The 18,302-nt window shown below is 36.6% G+C and overlaps 1 protein-coding gene across 1 annotated transcript in view; it reads right to left on the bottom strand.

Annotated features, from left to right (window-relative positions):
- The window catches only part of LOC117385237 (solute carrier family 22 member 23-like), a 111,047-nt gene that overhangs the window by 81,399 nt on the left and 11,346 nt on the right, over window positions 1–18,302 (bottom strand). The window contains exon 2 of the mRNA XM_033982508.2: window positions 2,414–2,517. Within this exon, the coding sequence (XP_033838399.1) occupies window positions 2,414–2,517 (104 nt within the window). The remainder of the gene's footprint in view (window positions 1–2,413; window positions 2,518–18,302) is intronic.

The raw sequence follows: 18,302 nt of genomic DNA, 5'->3' as shown, positions 1-18,302 counted from the left end.
TTTTTTGTTTGGTTTTTTTTTGGTAATTTTTATTATAATTTTTTTTTTTAGTTATTTTGAGGTTGTTGGTTTTTTTTAGTTATTTTGTTTATTTATTTTTTTGTTATTTTGAGTTCTTTTTTTTATTTAATTTTGAGTTGTGTTTTTTGTTGTTTTTTTTTGTTATTTTTGAGTTTATTTTTTGATTTTTTTGAAAAACTATCCCCTCTCTCTGTACCTGCCGCTGTCAGACTCGTCATTTTGGTCTTAAATGTTCTTATTAACCCTCTACGTGATCCTGGGGTTTTTATTTCACTTTTGTGTCTGTAAATCACGATACGAGCATTAAAAACAGCCAAATCAGACGCCTTCTTTCCCCAGGGTTGCTCCCGTTAGCATTACAGGTTTTTGACTGACAGCGTTGCTAAACCAGCGGTGCGGGCGTGACGGGGCGTTACCTTCAACATCCTCGCTCTGGATTGGCTCTTTGGTCAGCCCACTTCTTTACACAGTCTGTGCTTAAATACTATATTAAGCCTGTTATATAATGATGATCATAAAACGCATAATTAAACGTGGCTTTATATTCAGCAGTAACACCCCACACTGTTGGTACTTCGCCAAAACTACATACTTGGACGAAACTTGAAAAAGACGAGTGGGTCTGGGATGATACTCTCCGTCTCCTCCATTTCAGAGAGTGTGATTGACAGGTGGATTAACCAATCACAGAGATGCACGGTCTGTTTATCCTCCTGAGACCCGAGCTCTTGCATGATTTTATTTGCAAAAACTCTTAAGTGCCTGAACACACACATTTTTTCACATCAGTGTAAAAAACAAAATAAGAAACAACAATTTTGCCTCTGGAACAATGTGTCTCATTTGTGCTGTTGACAGGTGCAGGAAGACGTGTGCCTTTAAATAAAAAAATAAATTAAATAAATTAACTAATAAAAATAAATAAATAAACAAAAATAATAAAAAACATAAATAAAATAAATAAATAATAAAATAAATAAAACAATAATTAAATAAATAAAATAAATTAAAAACATAAATAAAATTAAAAAAATAAAATTGATAATAAAATACAGAAAAATAAATAAATAAAAAATATTCTAAACTCTTAGAAATGTTCAAAATTGAACATGTTCTTGTTGCTGTTGTTTGCTAAAAATTTGCACTGTGGCCTAGACAACCCAAAACGTGTCGTCCACAGATGAGGACACCAGGTCTCAGGAGGTTATGTTAAAAACTCATATTTATCTCAGGTTAAAGAAGTAGTTCTGAAGGATACGAGAATTTTCAAGAGATGGAGAGACACACGAGATGCAAATGAGCGGCTGTGCTTGGATCATTTGAAGTTAGGATGGAAGTTTGAGACCTTTGTGGTGCAGGTTCTAGACTTTTCTGGATTTAAACTGAATGTAGGACGGACCGGCTGGTTGTTGAGTTGTTGAAAATGGAAAACCAAACAATATAAATAAGCAAAACAACAAAATTATGGCTGTCCAATTTCTAAGCGCTGTGTTTTCAACCTACCTCTCAGTCGCCCAGTCCGTCTAATCCATAGTAAAAGCCAATATAAAATGTAAAATCTGTGCAAAACTGGACAAATCGTCAAGATGTTTTCACTGTTCATCCAAGCCGCTTCTTCAGTTCTGGTCAGACTACACCTGGACACTGCCTTATATCTTCTATCTTCCTTATTTTCTGCTAATTTCTTGACAATATTTTCCATCTCTCTGACCAGTTTGAAGGTTATATGCCCATAGTTCTTCGGTAAATGTCTGTGTAATCCCTCAGCCGTTCCTCAGACATATAACGTCTTTACTCCTACAACTTTTTGCCCAGTTGACAGTCTTTACATTTGGCTTTTACTGAGGAGTCTGTGTCTGAGAACTGAGATTGGGCCTTTATCTTTCTCATTTCCACTGTTTAGCTGTGACCTTGACTTCTAAATCTACATTATACAAACTCTGGATCTAGCGTAGCACAAAAAAAAATCCATATTTTGTATCCACACATACAGAGTTTATCACAGCGATAGTATTCTGTGCACATAAGTGATTGTGCGACTTGGAGTTGTATGCATTTATATTACATTATTACTGTCTGTACTACGCTCACGCTGAGGCCTCTGTCACCTAACGTTCACTAGAGAGTCACATGACCTGCTTTTTATCATTATACATTTACCCACAAGGCCCTGCTGTAAACGGAACTTGAAGATAATAAAACATATACTATCGATTTTTGTCAGTTGTGTAAGAGGTTTTATCTTCTGCTTCTCCATTTGGGCATCTCGTTTGTGTGATTATGCGTTAATAACATGTTTTTTTATGTTGCAAATGAGTTGAAAAAATTAGTTTATGAGTTGCTGAATGAACAAATCTAAAACTTGGAGCTTGAGTAAAACAAAAACTCTTACCAGTCGGCGAGGATCCCAAACACCAGGTATCCAAAAATGGACCCGACGAGAAGAGAAAACTTGGCGATGTGGACTTTCCAGGCCGAGTCGCACACCAGACTCCACTGCGGAGACAAAAAAAACACGCAAATTTCATCAATCAACTCAGAAATATTGGATGCATTAATTGTATTTCACTGTTTTACTCTTAAAATATACAGTTTTTTATCTGTATAAGCAGCTGTTGAGGTCAAAATAAGCCTGTTGTGGACTGTCTGCGTGTCATTTTTAATCATTTTATTGCCACATAATCATGAACTGTGCTGTTAGCATGCTAGCTGTTGCATTACCCTGACGGCTAAACTCCGCTGTGGCCTCTGGAAGTTGTAAAAACTGCTTATAAACTCATCCTGGTGAATAATTATGATGTTCACGCTGTATAAACTAAGTGAGGAATAACTTTGGACCACTACAAAACGTCTCTTTTTCACAGTTTTAAGATGATAAAAATCAGGTACAAAAGGTTAAAACTGTCTTTTTTTATGGGTGCACTGTTTAAAATACAATATAAACAAAAAATAAACAAAACAACTAAGCATATAAGTCGATATAAAACATTAAAAACATGCAGGTGTGTCTAGGAACGTTCATTAAAAGATTAGTAATAAGCCACTGTGGCACCGGAGAATCCAGTTTTGCTTGATCTTGAAGTGTATTCCAGGTAAAAACAGACAAACGCCCCTTTTTCCAGCCTCAGTTCTGTTTTTTTTTATTCAAGAAATGCAACATCCCTGTGCTTATGTGATCCAGGCGGGAGGAACGACATAACTGCTCACACCGTTAACTCGCAAAATGTTATTTACAGTTACAATTACACAGGTTTTCTGCAGGAGGATGAGGAGTAATGAGGCGGGGGTAAACATCTGGACATGGTTCGGTTTGACGAGGCAAGTTCACAGCTTATCTTCTGCGTGCAGGTGTAAAGCAATAACAGGTACAGAGGGAAATGGATTTAATTTGGTCAAATCAACAGAAGCGACGCAATGGAAAAAGCCCAACTGAAAAAGAGGCTCCTGTAGTGAGACGTGTGCAAGTGTGGACTGGAGTTTATGGAGTTTATATTAAAAAAAAAGACAAAAAACATGGTTAAGAATAAAGAGTTTGATTTTGAATGAACTAAGTGCCATGTTTTCCGGACTATAAGTGTCACTTTTTTCATTTTTTTCATTTTTCTGAGGGTGCGACTTATACTCAGACGCGACTTATATGTGAAATAATGAAATATATAATTCTTAAAAGACTTATTAACTTGTTTTTTCTGCTTTATTTATCTGATTAACTGTTAATATCTTACCTTAACAAACCAGACACGTGTTCAGTTCTGTCTGTGCTTCATGGAGCTGAATAAATATAAATGTGTTACGTTAGCGTGATGTACTGATATTCAGCCTGTCGTTCCACATTTTATTATTATTATTATAACTTGACTTTAAAGATAAAATGTCTGTTCTTGGGCTCGGATTTTGTAAAATAAATTTCCCCCCCAAAAAATTCGACTTATATATGTTTTTTTCTTCATTATTATGTATTTTTTGGCTGGTGCGACTTATACTCCAGAGCGACTATAGTCCGGAAAATACAGTATTCTAAATTGATAAAATGTATGAGCTGCAATAAATAAATAACAAAATCACTTTAGTTGTTAGTTTGTAGATACAATGAGTCATAAAAGTTATTAATTCAAACCTTTACAGCAAAAAATAGCCAAAAAGTTGATGTAAAAAGAATTTTGTCTTGACTTATATGTTTGTTTTTCTTCATTATTCTGCATTTTTTGGTTGGTGTGACTTATACTCCAGAAAACACGGTACAATTTATTTGGCCAGCTTTTAATCAAATCTAATATGAGTCTGAAAATCTTTGTAGAAATTCTTATTCGAATTTTCTCACGGTTCTGTTCTTGGTCTCGGATTTTGTAAAATAAATTTCCTCCAAATATGTGACTTATATATGTTTTTTTTCTTCATTATTCTGCTTTTTTTTGGCTGGCGCGACTTATACTCCAGAGCGAATTATAGTCCAGAAAATAAAATATAGAGCTTAAACTAGTCGATAGGGTTGTTCAAAGTATCGAAAATCAGATGCTAATCGATACTAAAACTAGTATCGGCACTAGAGACTCATTTGAGCAGGTATTGATACTGAAAAAGGCACATCCACAGGACAGAAATGAACCTTTCCTGAAGCTTTAAACTGATCTTGAGCTGTATTTTTCACAAGTTTCAGACACATAGACTAATATACAGAAATAGAAAACAAAACACTACCATTTAATGTCGAAAATGATGGAATATTGTCTAAAAAAAGAGTCTATTCCTTAATATCGTAATCAAGTTTGACATTTTAGTGTTAAGACAACACTGTAAATAATCATAAGTTATATTTTGATCAGTATCATCTTTAATCGTATAATTCTAAAACGAATCCCAAAAGACAGTGGCTTTATCAAAACAAAATGTAAAAAAATAAAAACACTCAGACGCCTGATTTGTCTGTTATTAATGTTCATATCTTGATTTACAGACACAATAGTGAAATACAAATAACAGGATCATGTAGAGGGTTAATACGAACATTTAAGACCAAAATGACGAGTCTGAAGCAGCAGAGACAGAGAGGGGACAGTTTTTCAAAAAAATTAAAAAATAAACTCAAAAATAACAAAAAAAAACAAAAACACAACTCAAAATTAAATAAAAAAAAACAACTCAAAATAACAAAACAAATAAATAAACAAAATAAACAAAAAAAACCAACCTCAAAATAACAAAAAAATATATAATAAAAATTACTAAAAAAAACCCCAAAAAACTTAAAATGACAAAAAACAAAACAAAAAACAAAAACAAAAAAACCTTAAAAAATAATCTCAAAATAACTCCAAAAAATGAAGCACTGGATCATGCAGAGCGGGTTAATACGAACATTTAAGCCCAAAATGATGAGTCTGATTGTTCGATATATGACATTAACGGGGATTTATTTTCTTATTTTATGTAGCATATCAAATAATTTACATCTATGACACCAATAAAAATAACTAAGTGTAAATGTGTTTTAATGCACTGCTGGCCACGTTCTCGTTGTGTTGATCAAAGAAGATTACTGAGATTATCCTGCTTTACAGTTACTGTGTCAGTGATATAATAATAGTTTCAATATTATCGTTTATCAGGATATTTTTTGACTCCTGATCTCTGCACACCTCACTCACTCCACTGAATAAAAAATATAGACGATTTTCCTTTCCTGAATTTTTTAAAGTGATAAAAAGTGTAAAAAATAATCATTTCTGGGAGATTTTATATAATCGTTATATCACCAGACTGAGCAGAAAAAAACGACTTATGCACAGGGGAGTCGACAGGGGGGACAAAGGGGTCTGCTGTCCCGGGGTTTAGGGGCCCAGAACTGGACGCTCTTCCTATTAATTTGTATTACAGGGGCCCGTGTGGGACTTTTTGCCCCCCAAATTCCAGTTGACGGCCCTGCTCATGACTATAACGGTTCTTTAAACGTGGAATTTATGATTCATGAGATTAAAATTACAATTATTCATATTCAGAACATTTTAAACTGTCAGAAACTTATTCCTACATGGGATGATACTGAAATTTTGTGTGAAGATCATCAAAGCCAAAATAATTACGATTAACGATTATATCACGATACTGATTAAAGTTGATGACAGTTGAAAATGTTATGGATATGAATAATTATAATTTTATGAAAGATTAAGAAATGTTATAGTCTTGTACTTTGTTATCAGTGAAAAAAACTACAATCTAGTGAAGAATATTGTGTATGAACAGGGCCGTCAACTGAAATTTAGGGGCCCGGGGCACAACGTCTCACATGGGCCCCCCGTAATACAAATTAAATAGGAAGAGAGTCCTGTTGACTTCCCTGTTGATAAGTAGCTTTGTTCTGCACATTCTGCTGATATAATGATGATTATCTTTGTTGCCGATTATCGTGATTATATAAAATGTCCCACGAACGATTATTGTCGACCCTTTTTATCAGAATAAATGATATTATTGTTTATTGTCCCATTCCTAAATTTGTCTAATTTATGCCACAGACATAATAAAGTAGAATTATCTCCAAAAACTAGTCTACAAGTAAAATATTGCTAAAATAATAATAATAATAAATAAATACAAATAAATAAAAATAAAAATATAAATAAATAAATATATAACTAAATAAATACATTAAATAAATAAATACAAATAAATAAAAATATAAATAAATAAATACATAAAATAAATAAATGAATAAAATAAGAAAAAAATATTGTAAAAAGAATTAAAAACAGCAATAAATAAATAGCAGAATGCAGCATGTTAGCAGTCTGTATCTGTAATGAGTCCTAAAAGTTATTTATTCAACCTTTTTAAATTTAAATCTAATCGTAGAGCAGGAAAACAACAGTAAGGAAAGAAAAAGTTCCCCACGATACACAGTGCCCCCCAAAAAACCCTATTCCATCAGTCCTGTAGTGAATAATAAGTGGATATAATAATGACTGTGACAGGTCTAAGTCCAGTTTGTAAAATAATAATAATAACAGCAGACTTTGACCTTGTTGTATTGACTCACACGAGCACTGGGACATTTAAGGACGTGGCCTTGACCCATTTTACACTTGAACAATTTGGACTCTGGCTCGTACAGTCCTGAGTCAACAACATCCAACATCAGTTTATCTCTTCAACAAACCCAAACATTCACAGCAAAAGAAAAATTCCATTCCGTCAACGCGACCAAAGCTCCGGATCACACCTGGATCTGACGGCTGAAGGATCACACGACAAACCCAAACATTTATTTCACTATTTCTTCTTTTTACAACATACGTCGCATCAGATTTATGAACTGAAATGGCATGTGGTCTGGGCACTTACACCTAGACAAGGAAATGGAGCCAGGAAGTGCACACATAATCACTTCCTGTTTGGAACGCGGCAGCTAGCAGGTTAGCTTATCGTTCAGTATATGACATTAGCATTGATTTATTTAGCTCATTTTATCTAGATGAGACAGATCTTATGTTTAAATTGTACTTTACACATACACGGTATAAAGAAGTGGATTAAGCGTCCAGCTCCAGTCAAATTAAGCTAATCAAGGCTAGCAGTTATAGCGGCTAATTTGAAGCAACGTTCCATATTAGGAATTCTGACTGCGAGTATCATAGCAACCAAAGAGCCAATCCAAAGCGAGGCTGTTGAAGGTAACGCCCTTTGGTTGAGCAGGGAGCAGGCGCTAAGCAACGCCGTCAATCAAACCTGTTGCTAACGCTAGCGGGAGTGACCTCGGGGAAAGAAGGCGCCTGATTCGTCTGTTTTTAATGTTCATATCTTGATTTACAGACACAATAGTGAAATAAAAACACCAGCAGCAGTTACAGCGAGAAAGACGTGACAATTTTTCTAAGTAAAGTGAATCGGAGCAAGAGTCGATGGAGCCGGAAGTGCGCACGTGATCACTTCCTGTTTGGAACGAAGCAGCAAGCGGGTTAGCTATGTCCATTTATATAAATAATCTATGACTTTACAGGAGTTTCAATCAGATATCTACAGTATAGACCTGTCACGATATATTACTGAAGTAAATAAAGGCAATAAATGATAATATTATCTACTAAAAAGCTATTCTAAATGTACAATATTGTCAAAAAACATGAGCTTAAATAACAAAATTGCAGAATAAAACACTTAAATAACTGGTTTGTAGCTATATTAAGTCATAAAAAGTTATTTATTCAACTTTCTACAGCTCAAATCTTATGATATTCCAAAAAAAACCTACCAAAAATATCCCACTACGGCAAAGAAAAAGTCCTCGTGATAAATATTCACCCCCAAAAACTATTATTCCATCTATCACGTACTGAAAGATAAGTCAATATAGTAATTATCACGACAGGCCTAGCAGTATCTCACTAAAACATCACGCAGTTTTGCCCTTTCGGATTTTTCCCAAGGAGCTTTAACCTCCCATAACCTCTGCCACAGTGACCAGCTCCGAATGGAACGCTCCGGGATTACCGAGAGCCACGGCGCCATCACATGATCCAGGCATGCCACTCATTCACACGTTCAGTATCGCTGTCAGCAACTCAAAGACACTGAGCCAGGCAAACTAGTTCCTCTTGTGCAATCAATAGTGAAGGCCAAAGGGGGGAGCGGAGGAGCGGGGGAAAGTGAAAGGAGGCACTGTAGCTCTGAGTGGAGGAATACACAGATGCGGAGGTGGTGACGGGGCGGCGAGTAGAGGGGAGAGAGTGCGTGGTCGTGACAGGCAGCGGAATACAAGGAGGCGTCATTTCCATGTCATGAATAGTTTAGTAGTGAAGGTTCTTGGCTGAGTCGAGTACAGTGCAGGAGCGTGAGTGTGAAACGCAACTCCCAGGTTCAAAGTTGACGTGTTTAATAAAGACGTGGCGTGTTCTGCGTCCCGATTGGCTAAGGGACTGCCAGATTTACATAAACGTCGGATCGCAGTGTGACTCTGAAGTGCTGTACGTTTGCAATTTGTTTTCTCCCCGACAAAACCCACAATGTCGATGAAACGTTCAAAAAGGCACCTACGAAGGTTTGAACTTCTAATCTTGATGTTTATTTTCTGTAATTAAAGATCACTCTCTAATCAACTGTTGTGTTGATGTAAAAGAAGTAATTTAAAAACAAAATGGCTTCCTGGGAAATCGTTGTTACTAAAGTGAGAGGCTGACGTGAAAGAATTCTTAAACATTTTGTAATTTAAAGGTTGGTTTGGGATGTTGCTTTGGAAGTTCACATGCATTTTGACAAAGAAGGAGGACACCCAAGCACGTGAATTTATATTATTAAAGGTGTGACTCTGAAGTGCTGTATGTTTGCAATTTGTTTTCTCCCCGACAAAACCCACAATGTCGATCGTTCAAAAAGACGCCTACGAAGGTTTGAACTTTGAGTTTAAACGAGAGAGAAATGTGAGAAAATGTTAATGCCTGTGTGAGAAAAGTGTATAAAGTGTGTGGTGAGGGGTTTTACAGACAAAAACATAGAGAATAATGTAAAAAATAAAGCTGATACTTCGCGGATTTTGCTTATCGCGGGTTATTTTTAGAACGTGACCCCTGAGATAAACGAGGGACCACTGCACATGTTAAATCTGCTAAATTAACTGAGCTAATTGTATTTAAAGCCCCACCGTGTAACTCTTTAGCCAAAAACAGACCAAAAAAAATGATGTTCTTCATTTCGGACGCTTTTATTACACAAAAAAATAGAAAAAAACATGTGTCTATACTGTGAGTGGGCTCGCATCTCCACAAACCTGACTGTTACTTGGCCTGTTTCCATGGAAATGTGGTTCCTTTGGCTTTAATAAAATTTATTTCCAGGGAGAATGTTAACGCCTGTGTGAGAAAAGTGTATAAAGTGTGTGGTGAGGGGTTTTACAGACAAAAACAGAGAGAATAATGTAAAAAATAAAGCTGATACTTCACGGATTTCGTCTATTGCGGGTTATTTTTAGAACGATAAACGAGGGACCAGTGTGATTCATGTTTGTGTAATCTTTAATCACTTATTTTCAAGACGCCATTTTGCCGATCAATCCCCGTTTTCACCTTCACTGTGACATACTTATTTAGTCTTACTTATTCTTCAATTTTACTTTCTTAATCGCTGATACTCGTAGGATTTGGCAGCGTCGCTTCCGTCATTTTGGTACAAACGGGGAAAAAAATCCGCTTCTTTTTAGCGTGACGTGCAGCTATCCATAGAAGTTGTTGTGATGACGTTTACGGCGACGTCAGCTCCCATTGGATGCCGCAGTTTTCTAACGCAGAAATTAGCAGACTTGTTTCTTTTTTTAAGTCGTTTTACATGAATATTGTGGTTTAGGTAACGTCCCTTTCCACCTGCAGCACCGTTTATCAGGGGAACGCAGGCGTCTGGTTTGTCCGTTATTACCTCTAAAGCGCCGGATGCTGTCGTCGCCGTTAGACTCGCGGTTGTGGATTTTCCATCACCGTAACTCCGCAACCGATTGTGCTTCATGTAAATTCAAACTGCGTCTCAAAGCGAAGACATGAGGCTCTTTAAATATGTTACTATCATTACGGTCATGTGCTTACGTCGCCCTCGAAGACGACCAATCAGAGCGCAGGTGCTAACAGGATTCTCCCAGTCGGTTATTCGATGTGTCAAAAGGAAAAATACGGATGGATAGAGGAGTAAAATAGAGGAAGTTGTATGAAAAAAGGCAAAAGTACAGGCTGATACTTCCTTTAACATGATTTTTATGGCTAAAAAAAAAAAGAAAAACCGTCTCGGCGAGATATAATGGTCTATAATGTGCTCAGTCCTTAAAGGGTTAATGTTCATATCTTGATTTACAGACACAATAATGAAAAAAAAATATCAGGATGAGGCAGTTTTAGTTTAGTTTATTGGTTTATTTTAACGGGGATCATGTGTAAATGCATAAATATCATAAAAGAAGAGACGCTTTACAGCAGATTTACTTAGATTTAGTCTAATTTCCATCTGGTCAATACGAACATTTAAGACCAAAATGACAAGTCTGACAGTTTTTCCAATAGAAAGCGAACTGGAGCCAGAGTCGATAAAGCCGAAAGCACAGCTAGCAGGTTAGCTCTGTCCGTTTATATATAAAATCTATCGCTTAAACGCCAAAGTACATTCACGTTCGGCGTCCTGTTCACCGCAATTACTCTCAAATCCAAAGTTTGAGAATCTGAACAACTTTAGCAGCACATCTGAGCTCAAATGAGACGCAACTATTTCTCACAATCCCATCCGTTTGAGTCCAATCATCAGCGCCCACAATCTCTTCACTTATAGTATTACTCAACGTCAGCCCCGTCTCGCTCATTTGTAAGCGATGAACTGCAAAGTCGTCCATTCAAACGCATGTAAATCTATTAAGCCGCCGAAAACAATTAGACGGACGGCGCGAAGTAGTTAAAATACCCTGACCAGTTCGGCAAATGATTGTACAGCCCGAAATGATGAGTGCGCCGCAGAGATTCCCATTAAGGAAGATGAAAACCGCCCCGAGCTACACGTCGGCGCATAAGCTAAGGAAGAACGATGGTTGGATTTGGGATGGGCTAATAAATAATACAATCACGGTAATAGAAAGACGGGAGGGGAAAGAAAGGGGGGGAACAGACTGCAAAAAGCACAAGGAGACTGCTGCATAGTTACTGCCTAGCAACAGAGCGCCGGCACAGTGGCTCTCAGACGTCTAAGTGTAAGTTTTAACACAGCGGCTTCAGCGAGTGTCTGCGTTAAAAGAGATACAGCCAGATTTACTCAACAGATTTGAATCGAAAAGCACAATAAGGTCACGGAAGGAGCGTCGGACATGTTGAGAGCAGCGGTGAACGTAAAGAAAAGAGGGTTCGGGTTTATTTTATGACTTATGAAACTGGAAGAATACGATCTTGCTGTACAGGTTTGGTTAGTTTACGTTGGGAAGGAATTATATGGAGTTGGCATCGAACTTAACCTACTTAGTTCCTCCTCTCGCTTTGATATTGCACCAAGATAGACAAGAAACGGTTTGGGATGGACAGATAGTGGTTTCTACGTCGTTCTCAACCAACTAGCCGCCTGTTTGGATTAAAAAATGGTTGTTTTTAGATCAGGGAAGCCCAAATCCTCCAAGAAGTCGAATTTAACATGTTAATCCACAGAAAACACGCTTAAATCTGGGCTTTGGTACGCTCCTTTTTCTTCAATCTGGTCTAAATCGCATTTTCTTTCTCAAATAGCTGCGATTGATAAGATATATTAAATCGATTTACACTGGTCCCTCGTTTATCAGACGGGTTATGTTCTAAAAATAACCCACAATAAGCGAAATCTGCGAAGTATCAGCTTTATTTTTTACATTATTCTCTCTGTTTTTGTCTGTAAAACCCCTCACCACACACTTTATACACTTTTCTCACACAGGCGTTAACATTTTCTCACATTTCTCTCTCGTTTAAACTCTCTCAAAGTTCAAACCTTCGTAGGCGTCTTTGTCGGTGCAGAACGTTTCATCGACATTGTGGGTTTTGTCGGGGAGAAAACAAATTGCAAACCTAAAGCACTACAGCACTTAGCTAAAAAAAAACATAATAAAGAAGCAAAAATTAATTTAAAAAAAATGAATATAAAAAACATAATAAAGAAGTAAAAATTAATAAAAAATAAATATAAAAAACATAATTAAGAAGTAAAAAAAAATTAAAAAATAAATATAAAAAACATAATAAAGAAGTAAAAATTAATTTAAAAATGAATATAAAAAACATAATAAAGAAGTAAAAATGAATAAAAAATAAATATAAAAAACATAATTAAGAAGTTAAAAAAAATTAAAAAATAAATATAAAAAACATAATAAAGAAGTAAAAATAAACATAAAAAATAAATATAAAAAACATAAAGTAAAAATGAGTGTTTAAACGAGAGAGAAATGTGAGAAAATGTTAATGCCTGTATGAGAAAAGTGTATAAAGTGTGTGGTGAGGGGTTTTACAGACAAAAACATAGAGAATAATTGTAAAAAATATGTATTTGTTAGCGTGACAGGTCTATTAAACTGAACTAGCTACAGGATCTTCAAATACAAAGTCTGTCAAAGTTGAATGACCTTATACTTTTATTGTTTGGTTGTATTTCACCACAAAAACCAAACCCTCCAGGCTGATAAAGGCTGTTCTCTGTGTCATGACATGTTGCCCATATTTGCTACTTCCTGTTTTCCTCGCTGACAGACTGAAACTGCTCCACGTCCGTCAGTCTGCGCTGTTCCTGGCGGCTCGCTGACACATGGAACACACCGCGACACACTTCTGTCACTTGGTATGTAAACCTACACAGAAACTAGTCCCACCCACTGACAAAATAGCACTTATCACACCCAAGGCACACAACTTTATCAGCCGCACACAAGCAGCTCCTCGTGTCACTGTCAGGGGCCTCGTCTTCCAAAACATGGATTCTACAAGTTCAGGATGTGTTTGTTTTATATAACGTCAATATTATAAACTGGTCACATGACAACTGTCTTCAAACATGGCGGCCTGTGCGTTTGTTTTTCATATAAACAGCTTTTACCTGTTACTATTATCAATATATTACAATGAATGAATCAATTAGTTTTGATATTTTTAGGTTAAGTGTCTTGCTCAAGGACACAATGACAGCAGTGGGAGCTGGAATCGCACCAACAACCTGTGGGTCAGTGGACAATGATGTTGAGAGCAGGATTCGAACCGGCAACCTTCAGATCAGAGGACGAGCACTCTCCCCACAGAGCTACTACTTTGACTCGTTTACTTTTACTTTGACTCGCATATTTTGATTTGCATACTTTTACTTGTTTATTTTGACTTGTTTACTTTTACTCGCATACTTTTACTCTTTTACTCGCATACATTTACTCGCACACTTTGACTCATATTCTTTGACTCGTATACTTTGACTCGTATACATTTACTCGCATACTTTGACTCGCATACATTTACTCGCATACTTTGACTAATTTATTTTGACTCGTATACTTTGACTCGCATACTTTGACTCGTATACATTTACTTGCATACTTTGACTCATAAATTTACTCGCATACTTTGACTCGTATACATTTACTCGCATACTTTGACTCATTTACTTTGACCCGTATACTTTGAATCATACATTTACTCGCATACTTTGACTCGTATACTTTGACTCGTATACTTTTATTTGATTACTTTTACTTGTTTACTTGAGTATATCACAACACTAATTACTGAAGTTGTAAGGTTTTGTTTTTAATTCATAAAGTCGTATAAAATATTAAAGTTGTAAAATGAATGTGACTTATTTACATTTACAGGCATACTTCCGTTTAATGCCTTAGTGTGGAATATTACAGCCAATAGAACAATATTCCCATGGAAACAAGCAGACGCAGGCGCTCCTCCAGGTCAAATACAGGTCAGGTTTGTGGAAATGCAAGCCCACTCATGGTAAAAACGCATGTTATTCTGTTTTTCTGTGCTATAAAAACATTCAAAACGAAAATACACTTTTATTTTAGTCAAATTCTCAGCTAAAAAGTGACATAGTAGAGCTTTAAGTTTATATTTTTAAATCTATGTAATAAGAGATAACACTAAAAACTAAGGAAAACATTTAAAAACTGAGAAAAACGAAAATACTCGCTTTTATTTTAGTCTAATTTTCAGCTAAAATGTTACATAGTAGAGCTTTAAGTTCATTTTTTACTACATAGATTTAAAAATGTAGACACTAGAAACTAAGGAAAACATTTAAAAACATCCAAAACGAAAATACTCGCTTTTATTTTAGTCAAATTCTCAGTTAAAAAGTGACATACTAGAGCTTTAAGTTTACATTTTTAAATCTATGTAATAAAAGATAGACACTAGAAACTAAGGAAAACATAAAAAAAATACAAAAAAAACGAAAATACACACTTATTTTAGTCAAATTCACAGCTAAAAAGTTGCATAGTAGAGCTTTAAGTTTACATTTTAAAATCTATATAGAGATAAACGCTAAAAACTAAGGAAAAGGTCTTGTAATAATGGCGTTTTCATGTTTTTACGTAACCGAAAAGCTGCTTTAAGAGAGAAAAAAACCAACAAAAAATCATTATGTGTCTCTATGCAGGGGAGCGATTGCGAGACGGGGTCAACCAGCTGGGTAAACAACAGCACAGAGAAGACAGAGGGGACAGAGGGGACAGAGGGGACAGGGTGCAGAGTATCTCCTTTCACATCTACACTGCAGTTCGAGTGAGACGCCCCCGCTGCAGCGATAGGGGCCTCGCCGTTTATCAGACACTCGCAAACGCCGTCGACCAAGTGAAACAACAAAACTAACAAAACTCGACGAGCTAATCAGGAGAAAACAGACGATTGTTTCACATGTTTGTCTGGCAATTGAGAAAACTTGGGTTTAAACGTCCGATACTTCCCAAAAACTCATATTTAAATTGTTTTTATTAAGCTTCTGTATAGTTTTGTCAATGGAAATGATAGGAGTTAAAATGACAAAGTACATTTTTAAAAACTTGTTCTACTTTTACACAACAATTTAAGCATGGGAAGAAATAAACAATCGAATTTACAAGGGAAAAAAGTTGGTTAATTGGATCAGTATAAGCACAATTTGGTTTAATAATAATTTTAGTCTTAAAATGTTGTTTTTCCAGGTGCAAAACTACAATTAAATGTGCTTTATTATACACAAAATTGACTCTTGTGAGGTTTAAACCGTGTTATAATGTTGTTACGTCATCAAAAACAGACCTGGAGTTGTGTTTTGTTTCATTCACACATGTTTGAGTAACATTTCCAAAGCTCAAAACGCTCTGTTCCACCTTGTGATGTCATGAAGTGGTAGTATTCTTGAAGTTACCAGCTACGTTTTTACCTTTCGTTCAGTAGAGACGGGTAATTCCAAGGCTGAAACGATCCAAATGATTGTAGAAATGAAGGTGTGTGGAGTTTAAAAACACTGTGGAGCACTTCCTGTATCACCACATGATGACATCACAAGGTGGAATAGTGTGTTTTCTCAGCCTAAATATGCAGGATTGTTTGTGTGTTAAACATGTGAGAATTAAACAAAAAAACACAACTCCACGTCTGTTTGTGACGAGGAAATAACATTAGAACAGATAAGAATATTGCATAATATGGGATCTTTAAGAATTTAGGAAAAATATCTGAGTTTAAAGTTGTGGAAAGTGCTTATAAACTCATCCTGGTGAGTAATTGTGATGCTCTGAATATAAACGGTAAGTGAGGAGTAACTTTGGACGACTGCAAACCAACATCAGCTAAAAAAAAACACGTAAAAACTTCAAAATCAGACTCGAATTAGATGGAAATAAAAAGTAGGAGTGGTAGTAGTAGTAGTAGTAGTAGTAGTAGTAGTAGTAGTAGTAGTAGTAGTAGTAGTAGTAGCCCCTCCAAACACCACCAACAATATGAAGTAGCAGTATTGCAGATTTGCCTTGCTCCAGTATATAATTAGTATAATAAGTACTTCTTCCTTGTGTACAGTTTTGTGATCACTCAGTGTTTTGATCTGGACACAAACGTTGCCAAATCGTCCAATATTTCAAACTGGAGGCACCGACGCGTCTGTTGTCCTCTATTGTTTTAGCTTCAAAGGCCTGTTTGAAGCACCTACACACTTCACCTCTGACCTCTGACCTGACACCTGCCGTTTTTACATTTCACACAGATGAAAGACGAATACTACTACTACTACTACTATTACTATCACTATTGCTACCATTATTACTACCACTACTAGTATTACCACTTTTACTACCACTACGACTACTTCTACTACTACTACAACTATAACTACCACTTCTACTACCACTACTACTATCACTACTACTTCTACAACTACCACTACCACTATAACTACCACGACTACTACAACTACCATTACTACTTCTACCACCACCATCACTACTACTTCTACCACTAGTACTACCACTACTATTACCACTATCACTACCACTACTACTACTTCTATGATTACCACCACTACCACTATAATTACCACGCCTACTACAACTACCATTACTACGTCTATGACTAACACTGCTACTACCACAATCACTACTACTTCTACGACTACTACCATCACTACTACCACTACTACTACTAGCACTACTACGGCTATTACCACTATTACTACCACTACTACTACTATTTCCATTCATTTGTAGGTTAAAGTAATTCTTTAGTTCCAGTTACAGATTTGTGTTTATACTTCGTCCATTTCTTGATGTACTCCCTGAAGTACTGCACACTTCTTGATGTACTCCCTGAAGTACTGCACACTTCTTGATGTACTCCCTGAAGTACTGCACACTTCTTGATGTACTCCCTAAAGTACTGCACACTTTAAACCCTGCTGCAGTGACATCAGAGCGTGGTGTCCGTGTGGCGTCTCATCCTCTGCCCTTAGACGATGAAACGCCTCAGAATCTTACATAAAATTACATAATGTCCCACCAGGGAAGTGACAAAAGGTTAATCTTGGCTTTAAAGAGCGTCTCCGGCCGCTCGTCCCGCCCGTCTCGCCCGTCCCGCTCGCGCTGTGGTCAAACACTCTGAACGCTCGCACTAATGATACCTTCTCATTCTGTCCCAGTCCAATTACCGCGCGCCCCGAGGAGAGCGCCGAGTCTATTAGAGCGGCGCTCCTCCACATTAACCACTCACAGCCCGTCAGAGCAGAGGCCGCCATCGAAGAGGACGCCATCGAAGAGGACGCCGTCGAAGAGGACGCCGTCGAAGAGGACGCCGTCGCACAACTCGAACATCACAGTCTGAGGGGTTTTACTACTTTTTTACTACTACTACAACAACTACTACTACTGCCACTACCACCACCACTATTACCATTCCCATTACCACTACTACTGCTCCGATCACTACTATTGCCACCACTCCTACTACTACTACTGCCATTGCTACTACTATTACCACTATTACCATTCCCACTACTACTAATAACCCTGCTAGCACTACTATTACCACTACTACTACTACCATTACTACTACTACTACTACTACTATCAAAAAAACAAGAGCTGCAACAAATAAATGTATGTATACAGTATAAGGTAAGTACACATGTTTTTAAGGTACTTTTCACCTCAGTAAAACACATGTAAATAAAGAAATACTTCCTTATTATTAGTAAAAGCAAAATGCTTTCCCCACTGTATGTGTGTGACTGTGAAATTAATGGTGGTATTTGGAAGGACTACTACTACTACTACTAAATGC

This window comes from Periophthalmus magnuspinnatus, chromosome 17 (genome assembly GCF_009829125.3).
Source record: "Periophthalmus magnuspinnatus isolate fPerMag1 chromosome 17, fPerMag1.2.pri, whole genome shotgun sequence".
In the NCBI taxonomy this organism is placed as follows: domain Eukaryota; kingdom Metazoa; phylum Chordata; class Actinopteri; order Gobiiformes; family Gobiidae; genus Periophthalmus; species Periophthalmus magnuspinnatus.
The sequence above is the reverse complement of the archived record's forward strand: the minus strand, read 5'-3'. Positions and strand labels throughout refer to the sequence as shown.